This window comes from Physeter macrocephalus, chromosome 20 (genome assembly GCF_002837175.3).
Source record: "Physeter macrocephalus isolate SW-GA chromosome 20, ASM283717v5, whole genome shotgun sequence".
NCBI classification, from domain to species: domain Eukaryota; kingdom Metazoa; phylum Chordata; class Mammalia; order Artiodactyla; family Physeteridae; genus Physeter; species Physeter macrocephalus.
This window is the reverse complement of record NC_041233.1, coordinates 91563629-91576781: the sequence shown is the minus strand read 5'-3', so window position 1 is coordinate 91576781 and position 13153 is coordinate 91563629. Positions and strand designations below refer to the sequence as shown.

Sequence of the window (13153 nt, the reverse complement as noted above, 5' to 3'; positions counted from 1 at the left end):
CATAGTGGCTGTATCAATTTACATTCCCACCAACAGTGCAAGAGGGTTCCCTTTTCTCCACACCCTCTCCAGCATTTATTGTTTGTAGATTTTTTGATGATGGCCATTCTGACTGGTGTGAGGTGATGTCTCATTCCAGATGGTTTCTTGAGGCAACAGACTTCAGCTTCAAGAAATCCAGAAATGAATGTCACCTATGTAGTCACGCATAAGAGAAGTCAAGTACTTGATGTGCTGCAGAAACTTAATCTCAGAGGCAAACAAGGCAGTATGAGCATCCTCCTCCTTTCCCATTGTTCTCATTCATCTTTAATGTAAAGACCTAAAATACAGGGGACATCTCAGTAACAGTGCTTGAGACCTTCCTTCCTTCTCACCCTGTGACTCCTGTCTCCCACCTAAAAACCCCGACTCTTACCTTTCACCCCTAAAAACAGCCCAACTTTAATCACTTCTTCTTGTTAAAGAACACTAACCACAACCATTTCCCTCCCACCAGAGACCACTAATTCTAACTTTTCACCTTTAATCAAGGCAGGCCACTTTTAAAAAATAGCCATCTTGTAACACATAGCAGGGGAGGAGGGCTCCGTGTCACAACTGATTCCAAGTGGCGTCCATCTCCATTCTCTCCGTTGCTGCCTGACAGGTCACGGGTGCTAAGGACAATGCTATAGTGCCTTTATTCCATAGGCTTCCCTGCAGAGATGGCTTCCAGATGTGGGGAAGTTTTTAAAGTCTGTGGTCCTCGACACATCATTAGGTCCTTCCAATGTTTCCAAAAATCTGTAATCACCAGCATTCTAATAATTTGTCTCCATTTTGACCTTCAGCCCCAGGGATTTCAGAGAAACTAAGGAATGTGGATAAGAAGACTTCACAAATAACACCCATTTTCCAGAAAAAAAAAAAATCCAATAGTGTCCACGTATCCTGGAATTATGTCCTCTACACAGTTTGTGTACCTTTCGGTTTGATACCCCTCCCTCTCTTTCTCTTTCTCTCACACACACACATGCACACCCAGTCACTCATGCACATCCACACCTGTAACATTTTGATGGATGCTATTTTTTCCACTCCTAATGTCTTTGGTGGGGGGTATTATTATTAGTAATTGTCAAGGCCAAGCCTCTCACCCCACTGCATAAGGAAAGCATTCTTGTCACTCTAATCTCTGACCCAGGCTCAATCCCTTAAAACCTTAGAAAGTATATCAATACAATGAAAAATGAACTAGTTTTCAGATATTTCAAATTCCTACCTCCCACTTCCGTCATCTCCCCACAAAAAGTAATAGTCTTTTGCCTGAAATTTGCATTTGTCTCATGTAATGTGTTTTTTAAGGTCAAAAGTATCGGAATAACTGACTTAATCGTTCAGCTCCTAGTCCATTGAACAGGGAAGATTGTATCCCAAGCTGTCTAAGGGAGGAAAATATTTTTCATTCAGATCAACTTCTGTGTTTACTGTGTCGTTTGATATTTAGAAAGTGTTGGAAAGGGCACCTGAAAATAACAACCTCATGCTGAAAAGATTGGCTGAGGAAATCGTTCCCAGGAGAGGTGAGGCTTGCCCTGCTCCCTGGGCTACCCTGCCCAGGGCACAAACTCCAGCCTTTATTAAAGTAGCTGCTGCTCCGGGTATTGTCTCATTTGTCCTCACATTGTAGGAAATCCCAAATGCAATATCCATAAAATATCAATATAAAGGGATTTAAATGAGGGTCTATCTGGGGAATGGGTGAGGAAGAGGAAATTGTTCTTTTTTATCTTTCTCCTCCATCTCCCGTCTGGTAACAATTTTAAGTTCTTAGATGCCTACATGAATGCTTTCACAGAATACGCTCTGCAGAGTCTGTCAGTTTACACTCATCTGAAATAAAGCAAAACTTAGCAGAGAGATGTCACGTGTGAGCTCAGATGTGGGTTTATCTAATGGAAACACCCTCCCCTTCTTGCCTTAACCTCGGCCAGGGCCATTCTGACCTCGGGTCTAACTTCTAAGGCAAGAGGGTGGAAAAAATGTCTTTGCGGAGATTTCAAATGGTAAACGTGGAAAACAGAGGCCATGGATTTGATAGACTCCATCTGGAAAGCAGCATTTAAAGGCAAACAGAGCACCCTACTCACAGCTGATTTGGTTTACACTGGAACACAGTTTACATTCTCCTGTGTAGACTGAAATAAGATTACACTGAATACAATGATGTCCTGAAGTTTAACACCTCTCTTTTTTAAAATATCATTTTCAGATTTAAAAAGAATCATACCAACACTCTTTACCACTAAAGTCAATAATTCCTCAATAACTTGGGGAAGATTTTGTATATTACCAGGAATTAGGAGACAGGAACAAGAGGGAATTTGGAAGATACAATTTACTGGAACCTTCTTGTCGTAAAACCTCCAGGGCTCCAGCCACCCAACTGTCTTTCCTTCCATTGAACATCAGCCAGAATTAACTATAAACGTAGAGGTGTGGAAGGTGTTCTGGGCATAGCGTTTCAAGGCTTTATTCTTCCTTCCTCCTTCTTCCTCCTTCTCTAGGAGCTTTTCAGATTAGGGAAAAGTATCCCCATTTTGACCGTCGAGTGACCAGTGTTAGTACTGAAGTCTCTTGTCCGGAACACCAGAGTCTTAAGCCAACCAGCAGAGTCGGCTGCCCTAGCTGCCCCACAATGGGTTTCTTTTTTTATTATTATTAATTTTTATTGGAGTATAGTTGATTTACAATGTTGTGTTAGTTTCTGCTGTACAGCAAAGTGAATCAATTATACATATACATATATCCACTCTAGATTCTGTTCCCATATAGGCCATTTACAGAGTATTGAGTAGAGTTCCTGTGCTCTACAGTGGGTTCTTATTAGTTATCTGTGTTATATATAGTAGTGTGTATATGTCAATCCCAACCTCCCAGTTTATCCCTCCCACCCCCGGGTTTCTTATTCCCCTCCTTCCCTAAGGTTTCCCACATGACTACCAAGAGGGCTTGGAGCTTTGGAGATAACCAGCCTGCTGTCAACGTATGTTACGCCCCATGAGATTCTGTGGCAGGCTTTCTCACTTTTTACCCAGTAAACGAGTCTCAGCCAGGAGATCTGGTCAAGCTGGGGGTGGGAGGTGCAGAGCCTGGTGCTCCCTTTCCCCTTCTCGTCAAAAAGGACGTGATCACGGGGCTTCCCTGGTGGCGCAGTGGTTGAGAATCCGCCTGCCGATGCAGGGGACGCGGGTTCGTGCCCCCGTCCGGGAAGATCCCACGTGCCGCGGAGCGGCTGGGCCCGTGAGCCATGGCGCTGAGCCTGCGCGTCCGGAGCCTGTGCTCCGCAAGGGAGAGGCCACAGCAGCGAGAGGCCCGCGTACCGCAAAAAAAAAAAAAAAAAAAAAAAAGGACGTGATCACAGAGCCCTTTCTAACAGGGAAAATGAGTTGCGCCCGTCACCTTCCTGAGCTCCTTCCCCGGTTGCTTGGTCCTGAGGCTTCTCAGCGCTCACAGGAGCCCTTTTCCACTTGCCCATGCCCAGGTCCCTAGGCGAATGGGCTGCAAAAAATAATCCACATTTTTACGCCTTAAGTTTCCCTCCAAAGTAAAAATAATGCTTTGTAATGAGTAAGCGGCATCCAGGTGAAACCCAGAAAAATGAAATCATAATGTGACCATAGAGACTCATATTCTGAAGTTTGACTGTAGCGTGTGTGTATGTGTATAGAGGTGTGTGTATATGTGTGTAAGTCTGAGAGAGAGGTGGGGGGAAGCAGAGATTATACAGCATGCCCTCACATTCCTAAATTTTAGGTGATTTCCTCCTTCCCAGAACACAAAAGGTGGTAGTCAGAATTGACGATAAATGACTATTTCCAGGTTAAGTGTGAACTGCATAGCCTTGTCACTACCTGTGCCAAAGTCCCTGGGGAGAAGGCAGCTGTAGCCTGCAAGATGCAGAATCCTCAGCAGCACCAAAGGCATCCTGGGACTGAGGATTTTCCCTCCCTTTTTGGTGGGAACTTGATGGCTGCTTTCAAGAGGCAGTGGCAAGGGATTTTTCCAAAGACTGAACCAAGAAGGGCACTGAAACTCCTGGAAACCAGCACACATCCCTCCTCTCCTCCCCAGCACTCAGCCAAGGGACTTGTCCTTCTCCCTGCGCTAAGACTTGATGAAACATATTGTTTTTATTCAACTCAGGTCTTGAGCAAAAAATATATTGTTCTGCATCCAGGCCAGAAAACTCCTAAGAATTTACAAGCCACCTGTGGCGTTTTAAAGAGGTTTCAGATGGAATGGTCACGCGCCAGGATTTCCTAACACATCCAAAAATGAGACCTGCAAAGACTAAAAAAAGGAACTGTAGGTGCTTTTTGAGCTTTCTAATAGATACTGTGAAAGGGAGGATCTCATCCATTGGTGGATCATTTTCAAGAATAATCTGAGTCGAGTCTGTTTGTTGGAGGAAATAAGGAAGCAGACTTACACTCTAGGAAATCACGCTTCCTGACCTGGCACTGATACCTACCCCCCACTTTCTTAATGGAGGTTTCCCTGCATGGCTGGATCTCTGTCTCATCGGGTGCCACCATTGGAAACAAAAGGCACGTGGTGCTTCATTTATATTTTCCTTTAACTGATAGGATTCATACAGGATAAGTTGCTATGGGCACAGGAGGAATAGAAGTTCTCTTCAGAATGGTTCCAGAAAGCAGAGAGGAAAGGAGCCTGCCTTCCTTAGCTGGGCTATGTCCAAGCTTGTGCTCACGAGACATTTGCTTCATGAATATCAAAGCAGCCTGAAGAAGGCAGTTGTCAGCAAAGAAAGCTGGCGGCTTCCTTCACATATGGCTCTGCACAACCACAGGTCCTCACCCAGCACACTCAGCCTATCAGCTTCCAAAGGTGGAAGGCAAGACCTGACCGAGGACATTTCAAGGTCCGTTACCACCTTGGTTCTCCCACACTTTGCTCAGACAGTAAGAAGCCTATCTTGTGACCAGGGAACCAACCCCACCGTCACCCCAACCATGTCCTGCTGAGGGCACTGTCTGATAACTCCCACCTTATTTCTCCCAGCCTGTCTTATACAGAAAGACCCCCCTCACCCAAGCGGCTTCTCCCCGTGGTCAAGATGTAGCTTTTCTTCTTTGCCCTGAATGACCTGGACGGTGCCCTGTGGCTACCTTTCCCTCCAGTAGAGTCAGCCTTTATGATACAATCCTTGTTTCCAAGTGCTAAGACTGCTAGTACTGCACATTCTCATAGATGATTTATTAGTCTCTCTAGGGAAGTATATTTCTGAAAGGATCGTGTCATTTGCAAGGCATATGGCAGAAGGGAGCTTTAGTTAAGGGACGGTGAGCTGAATCGCATCAGGTTTTGCTTTAGCAAGGACTCTGGATGGATGTCTTTAGGATGAAGTGGGGCTCCTCCAGCCTTTTCTTTAATGCAGGTCTCCAGCAGGTGTTTCCTCCAAGGCATATCTGTTTTTCATAACATCAGAATGAAGAAAGATGTTTTCTGTGACATCTTGGCTACATAGATCATGCTTTTTATTATGACAGAAAAGTGTACAGTGATTTATTTGCCACTCTGAGTCAAGTTAAATGTGCTTGGGAGAAGATCATCTTCCATCTGCCAAAAGGGCCTTTCATTTCCAGACCAAGGACTCTTTATTCATTATGGGGGGTGGGTGCGGGGAAAGGAAGCATTAGAGGAAGTGACAAAAAAGCTGAAGAAAGTGACCAGAAGAAAAGTAGGGGAAGTTATTGTAGACATGGGTGCCGAGGGCAGAGAGCAGGAAGCCACCTCCTGAAGGTAGCTTGGGTATATTATATCAACACCTGAGGGACGGTGTCTAGGAAACTACACATGGAGAGAAACAAGCTGCTATGAATGAGTAATACAGCCAATTCTCCAAATCGTGATAAAAATCAAAACCAGACTAGGGTCTTGGTGTGCTCCCCTTAACAAGCTTGGCATAAAGCCATCACGGTGGTCCTGTCTAGCCATCACCATTAAGAGAGCCTGTGTGGCTTTTAGGATGCTGAGTTGGGACTCATGACTTATGGATATTTAAACCACCAAAAGCTGTTAATTTGAATTAACAAGATTACTTATTTTGGTCAATCAAGCTGACCTTGAGGCTTAACTTTACAACCTCTTCTGCCTAGGTAGATGACTAGAATCCACTAACTTTGCAGGTAGGTCTCAAATGGAGAGGAAAATAAAGGATTGCACCTAGTCCTTGGCTGATCTCATTAGCAATTAGCCTCTCTACTTTTCTAAACCCTTCTCCAGTGCCTCAAGTCCCCCACCCCCAGCTTCTCTGTCTGGGTCCTCTCTCTATCCCATTAGTTTAGGTCTGATGTCAATCTAAGTTTAAGTTCCTTTGTCTGAAAAAGTATGACTTCAGATAGTAGTTTAGAAACTAAGCTGGTTAAAGAGAGCAAAATACTTACATTGGATCTGAGTCTTTGAACCAGGTGTTGAATAACAAGCTGTGTTAATTCACAGGGAAAACCCTTAACCCTTCAGCACAAAGGACAATAGGTCATGTTAGTCCCAGGATGTATAGTAAAATCTCACAGGAGAATGCTGTCATAAGCTACTGGTTACCGGGACTGAACCTATAGTGTGACATAGTACAGTACATCAGAAAAGGCATTTCAAGGCATAGTAACATGTTTTTAAGGAGTAAGTACCTAAGTAAATAGTAAAAGTTTTTGTGATCAACGAAGTGTGTGAAAAACACTGGATTATACAAATTTTAAAGGATATCTCTTTTGCAAGACTTCAGAACCTTTCATATGCTAAGCTGTGGGGTGAATTTCAAAGAGGGGATACTTTTCTAAAAATTTATTTGCTTACAGAAATCATTTCCTCGGGACTTCTCCAGCTGCTAATATTATGGAACGTGCATTTTGGAAAAGGTATTTGTATTAGGATAGGGCAGACTAATGCTGTGGGAGCAACCGTGAAATCTCAGTGGCTTAGCGCAACAACGGTGTCTTTCATGTTCACATTACATGCCCAGCGCAGGTCAAGGAGGCAGGGACTCAGCTCCACGTAGTCACTCATGTACTCAGGCTGGCCATTTCTGCAGCAGGTTAGGAGGGAGCCTGAAGAATCACATGAGGGCTTCTCCCTACATCAGCCGCCACTTCTCACATGCCATTGGCCAGAATGAATCATGTGGCCCCACGTAACCCACCCATCTGCTAAGGCAGGAAAGGAAAATTGGACATTGTGAGCACCAGTAATCTCAATCTCAGCATTATATTCAAGTGTCAGCTTTACAGTCTGTTAGATCTTTGACTTTTATCCATAAACTAAGGGGTGTTCTTTAAAGTCTCTGAAAGAGACAGAAATGCCCAGCAGGTATTTCAGATGCTTCCCACGTTCCTCAGCCCTGTAAAGTCAGCAGGAGCCACGTGACTCATTCTGGCCAATGAAGTGTGAGCCATGTGACTCGTTCTGGCCAATGAAATGTGAGCCACGTGTGACTTATTCTGGCCAGTGAAATGTGAGCCATGTGACTCCTTCTGGCCAATGAAATGTGAGGTGCAATGACTTGTCGATTTGGGCCAAGGCAGTTAAATGCCTGGGCTCATCTCTCTCTCTCTTCTCTTGCCTTAATGACCAAGGGGGATGCATGTTCCAGGGGGTGTACCCTTAAGATGGTAGAGCCTCTGTCCCCCTAAGACTGAATGGCTGTGTAGAGCAGAGACACCTGTTCACCTCAGTAAAATACATAGTGTGGGTGAGAAATAACCTGTGTTGGGTTAAGCTCTTGGGATTTGAGGTGGTTTCTGCAGTCTATGCCTGGATTCTCTCGACTTGAACAGGTCCTTTCTAACCCAAACCTCTCTGTGGTTCTTGAAGTGTTTCCTTTATTCTCTCACAAGCACATATATATTCCTCGAGATGGGCGTGGAATTTTTCAAAAGCTCCTCCAACCCTTTTGGTGATTGAATACATGACATGGCAAGCATTGTGCCTGATGGCAACGTAGGGTGATTAAATGGAAGGCTTTGCCGAGACTTAGACCAAGGTTTGAGCAAATTTTAGTCAAGTGAAGGCCGGTGATGGAAGCTGTAAAGGATGCAAAATGCCCTTAAGAAGTAAGGATGTTTCAAAAGAGACCCATAAGAAAAGATATGGAAAGGAGATAAGAGGAAGACAGGTTAAGGAGAGAGGTATACCACTCATGATTCGATCTCACGGCCTTTTAAATTCTGTATTCAGGGGCGCAGAACACCTCTCATGATTTCTCCCAAGCAGCAGTAGCATCAGAATGGTAGCAAAATTAAGAGCAGAAGCGACCACCCTCAAGGCAGTTAAAATAAGTTAAAAAGAGAGACTGGTGTGTCTCTTAAACATACGCATACACATGTGCGCACACACACATACACACAATTCTTGATGCCTTTTGCCCAAAGTGCTTAGTATGTCTTCAGCTGTGAAGACATTCAGCCCTTGGTGTCCTTCAGACATGCATCTTTATTCGGGGGTCTCATAGACCCGAGGTCATTTTCCTTCTGTTATTCTTCACTTTGGGCTTGAGGCTCCAATGAGTTTGACATCATGCTTTGTTACACCAGAGCCCCAAGTGTTCCCAGGCTAACTCTCCATTCTCCGTATCTAGGGCTTTTCTTTACGAAATGGAGCGAGAGTCTGACCACCTTGATAGCAGTGGCATGTTTCACTGGTGCAAAGCCACCCCTTTGGACAAAATGATTCTGGTAGGTGATCTTGTACCAAATCTCAGGTAAAATAAAGCTCCTTTTAGGGTAGATGATGTCCTTCCACTAGTCATAAGCACCTGCCCTTTCTCTTTGTAAACTGTGAATTTTGAAGGAAAAACACATCATGAGCCATGTGAATGTACGCAGAATAACAGATCTGGCATTTGACAAGGACCATGTGGGTAATATGATGCCGGGATTTAAAATAATTAGATCAGATTCTTCAACTACTTTTCCCCTCCTTTAATAGTTTAGCTGAGTCAGTTATTCAGAATAATGTTCTCCTGAAACTTTGCTGTTTTGCTAGTAAATCTAATTGATTTAAATGCACCAGGGGAACAGACTATTTACAAGAACTCTGTGGTCTTTCTTTTTTTAATTAAATAAAAATTCCCTTAATTAGTTTTTAAAGTTTGGACTTTCTATAGTATTTTTTCTTAAAGGCAGCTATACTTAAACACATTAGCAAAGGATGTATCTGCAAAATGCTCAGTCCTCCCACCCCACACAGCATGAGGGAATCCTTATAGATGTTAGAATCCTGTCCTTGTCTCTGTCCTCTTAAGGAGACAAACTAATTCAGCTCACTGAAATGCGAGCAACCAAGATGCAAAAGCCTTGCATATTATCCCAGGCTCTGATACCTGCATTCTGGATCCCCATCTATTCTCATTTTTCCAGAGTTGGAAACTCAAGGATAATCTCAGTGGTTTACCTTGCAAGCAGTAGCTGGTAAATTTAAGTAATAAAAGATGAGTTTTTTAATTAAAAATAAACTAATAAAAGATGTTTGCATGTTGTAAGAACCCTATATAATTTGTTCAACTGTGACTAATTGATAATTTTGTATTTTTCTTGCTTTCCAAAAGTAGTTTAGTTCACTTTTTTCTGTTAAACACACACACACACAATTTTGTAGCTCAGTGCCATTGTCCTGACAGAATATGTTCCAATTTTTGTAAAAAGCATGATCAATCATTTGATCAGAAGTACAAAATTGTCAGAGCTGTCATATCAACTGGAAAACTGTTAGGGCTGCTGAAACTCCCCATTTTAGCAAGTATGTCTTATTCTGAATGAAACAAAATAAGCATCCGTTGAGCAGGAAGGCAAACATGTTTCCAGTGGGAGGGAAATCTTCAGAAAGGTTGGGAGGGGGTTGCAGATGGAAGCATCCAAGAGACCGAGAGATGGCAATAGCAGACATTTTCTTACACCCTATTTACTGAGCTCGCAGACAGGTTGCTGTGATAGAGCACCTCTGTGTGGAATATAGTTCAGAGCACCAACTGAGTCTTCTGATAAATTTAGAAGGGCTTCTAGTTTAAGAAATCCTAAGAGTTTTGAAACTGTGACTGTAGAGGAGAAATGTCCAGATTACAAAATTTGGGCCAACTTTGAACTTGGTTTGGTTTGCAGAGAAGTCAAGTGGAAGTAGTCAATTTGTTACTTGGAGCAAATAGTGCATCCTCCCCTTCCCCCCAAAAGCCACCGTCTTTCTCAATTGGGAGACAGTTTTGTGCTGCAGTTCCTTGGAGAAATTGCCTCTCTAGCTGTGCCCATTAATTCCACTCTGCCATGTATCTCGTTCCTAATTGTTTAGGTCTACTAAGAAGAGCAATTTCTGGACTTCAGGCCTGTTACATTAAATACTGTTGGAGGCTTCATTATTCAAGTTAAAACTAATCGAATTAGCCAGAGACAATTATTCAATAGATTTGGTTAAGATTCATATCACTCTCTAGAAAGGCTCTCCAGACAAGTAGCTTCCTTTCCCCGCACAGGGCCATTCCCTTTGGAATTTCCCAGTCTATGCTAATTGGACAAACTACGCTATTTCCCAGTCTGTGCTAATTGGACAAACTCTAATTGTTGAGATGTCAGATGTGACTTATTTATCCTGTTAGATTTCAACAGCCCCTGTTTCATAGAAGCTTGTCCTTTAACCCAGCAAAAAACTGGCATAAGGATGAATGATACATCCCTTTGAAATATCCTGAATCTTCGTCTGCTCGGGAAGGTAGAACACACTCAAACAGGAAGTGCTTGTAAATGTATTTAAAAAGTTCTCTACCAGCTTCCAAGGGTCCTCCTCTGAAAATATAGGAATTCAGTGAGATTCAGATTTGACTAAATAGTTATTGAACAAGAGTTAGGGAGCCAAGCGCTGAACTTTCAATATATTATTTAATTTCCACAACAGAATTAACTTTTATTTATTTTTAAACCATTTAAACAAAGAAATTAGGGGTCAGTGAGGTTAACTAGTTTGTTTATGGTCATACACTAATGACTACCGGAATACAAAATCAGTGCTTATTCTACCTATTCCAGCACCGTGAGAGCAAGACATTGACTCATTCCCTGAAATCAATCACAGAGACTTAAAATAAGTTTCCTACAGGAATTTCATCCCTTTCTCTAAAGTTACACTTATTGTTTTTAAAAGTCTCTATGAATGTGGGGAAACCTAATCTAAATATCCGTCACGTATATTATTTTGTCTTCAACTTAAAAGTATAGGGGAGAGGTGAAAAATTGGCCATGCTGATAAGAGTATGAGACATATTGAAATGTTTGGGATCAAATGGAACTTTTGTAACCTTCACATTTATTTTGTGCACTTTTCATGATAAATTTCCTCAACTCTGGAATCTATTGAATCTGGGCAGTATAGTAGGTGGGGCCATATGAAATTGCCAATATTCAACCATTTTTGACCCAGAAAAAAGGCAATTTCATATGGTTCAAGCTAATATGTATATTTTCATATGAATGAAAATCCACTGAAAACTGCAGCATGTTGTACAACTTGGGGTTTTCAGGGCTCACTAGAAGACAAGTTTAGCAATGGGATTTGGAATGTTTTAGTTTTTCAGTGAGTCGTACTATAGCACGACTATAGGCTAAAGTACGACTATAGTTGTACTATAGCACGAATATATGGGCTAAAAACATGTAATGAAAATGAGAGCTGTTTTCCCCATTTGGTTCAATGATTTCATGATTTCAATGATGCCGATCTGAGTTTGCACTGAGGCACTCCAGGCTAATAGAGAACTGGAAAAAGCTAAATAAGACGGAATTCCCGGAAAAGATACATAGTTTAATTGTCCCATAGTGGATAAGTTCCATGTTTTTTATGAGTAATTTGCAAAATCCAATCATCCTTATGAAAGTGCTAGTGTGAATGTAAATACCTAGAAGAGTTGGGATGTGGGGAAGGAGCCCTCTTTAAGGGACTCTCATCTTGTTTCTAAAAATGACCAGACTCTGGCCTGCTTATGCTTAGAAACGAACTGAGAAGTCAAAACATGAGTTTCGGAACCACATTGTAGCGTGTGTCTTTGGAGATGCCCACTCAACACTGATGGGGCTTCGGAATTTTGTAATGCCATTGAGAACTAGCAACTATACCCGTCAGGAGCTGAAGGACATTGTGTTCGTTGGGTCTCTGGATTACCTGCAGAGAGAATGGCGATTTCTCCAGAATTTTCCCCAGATATACATTCTGCCTGTAAGTGTCACAGTAAGGGATAGTGAATATTTATAATGATAATAATACTAACAGTACTAGGATTAATAATGATAATAATAATAAATCAGTAATAGCTTGCAGTTATACAGTGCTTACTGGTACCAGAAACTGTTCTAAGCATTTTGCACGTATTAACTCATTTAACCCTCCAAATAACCCCGTGGTATAAATTTTAAAGATGCTGAACTTTAGGCACAGAGAGAGTAAGCAACCCATGCAAGTTTACACGGCAGGTAAGTAGCAGGACTAGGATTTAAATCCAGACATATTTCATGTTTTATGTCACTAACCATGTTTATGGTCTTTATGTAATAGAGTTTCTTTGCATTTCTAAATCCGATTCTGACCTAATGGCTAAGCCTAAGCTGATACCAGCCAGCCTTTGTGCTCTAATTTTCTCATCTTTTCTGGACACTCGCCTTTTATGGAACACATAATGCCACGTGGTCCTTGACAGATGTATGAAAAGGAGGAATTCTGAGAAATGGATCCATTATGCATATGTGGCATTGTGCTCGTAATTGTATTTGCTCTGAACCTTCATAGGGCTGTATCTCATTATATGCCACCGTTTCCCTGGATTAATATATATATGCAGTGTGAAATGCACCAAAACTTTTGATTTTTCAAGAAATAATGCTAGCAACAGATTAGGAATATTCTTCAAAAACGGTTGTCTCAAGAAACAAATTGTATTTGTTTTTTTTAAATGTCACCATAAATGTCCCTGCACCACCGCTTACTTTAGTCCATAGAAAAGGAGGAAAGAAAATGACCAGGAGTCTCCAGATCCAGCTAGTGTTAGAAATTGCCAGTGTTAGCATCTCAGCCCCCTAATGGTGGGACCAGATCTATCCCTATTTCTCCACCAAAGAAA

At 42.2% G+C, this 13153-nt stretch overlaps 1 protein-coding gene across 1 annotated transcript in view; it reads left to right on the top strand.

Annotated features, from left to right (window-relative positions):
* KCNU1 (potassium calcium-activated channel subfamily U member 1) overlaps positions 1-13153 on the top strand; it is a 133492-nt gene that overhangs the window by 97207 nt on the left and 23132 nt on the right. The window contains exons 20-21 of the mRNA XM_007104069.3: positions 8639-8735; positions 12031-12255. Coding sequence (XP_007104131.2) covers positions 8639-8735; positions 12031-12255 — 322 coding nt within the window. The remainder of the gene's footprint in view (positions 1-8638; positions 8736-12030; positions 12256-13153) is intronic.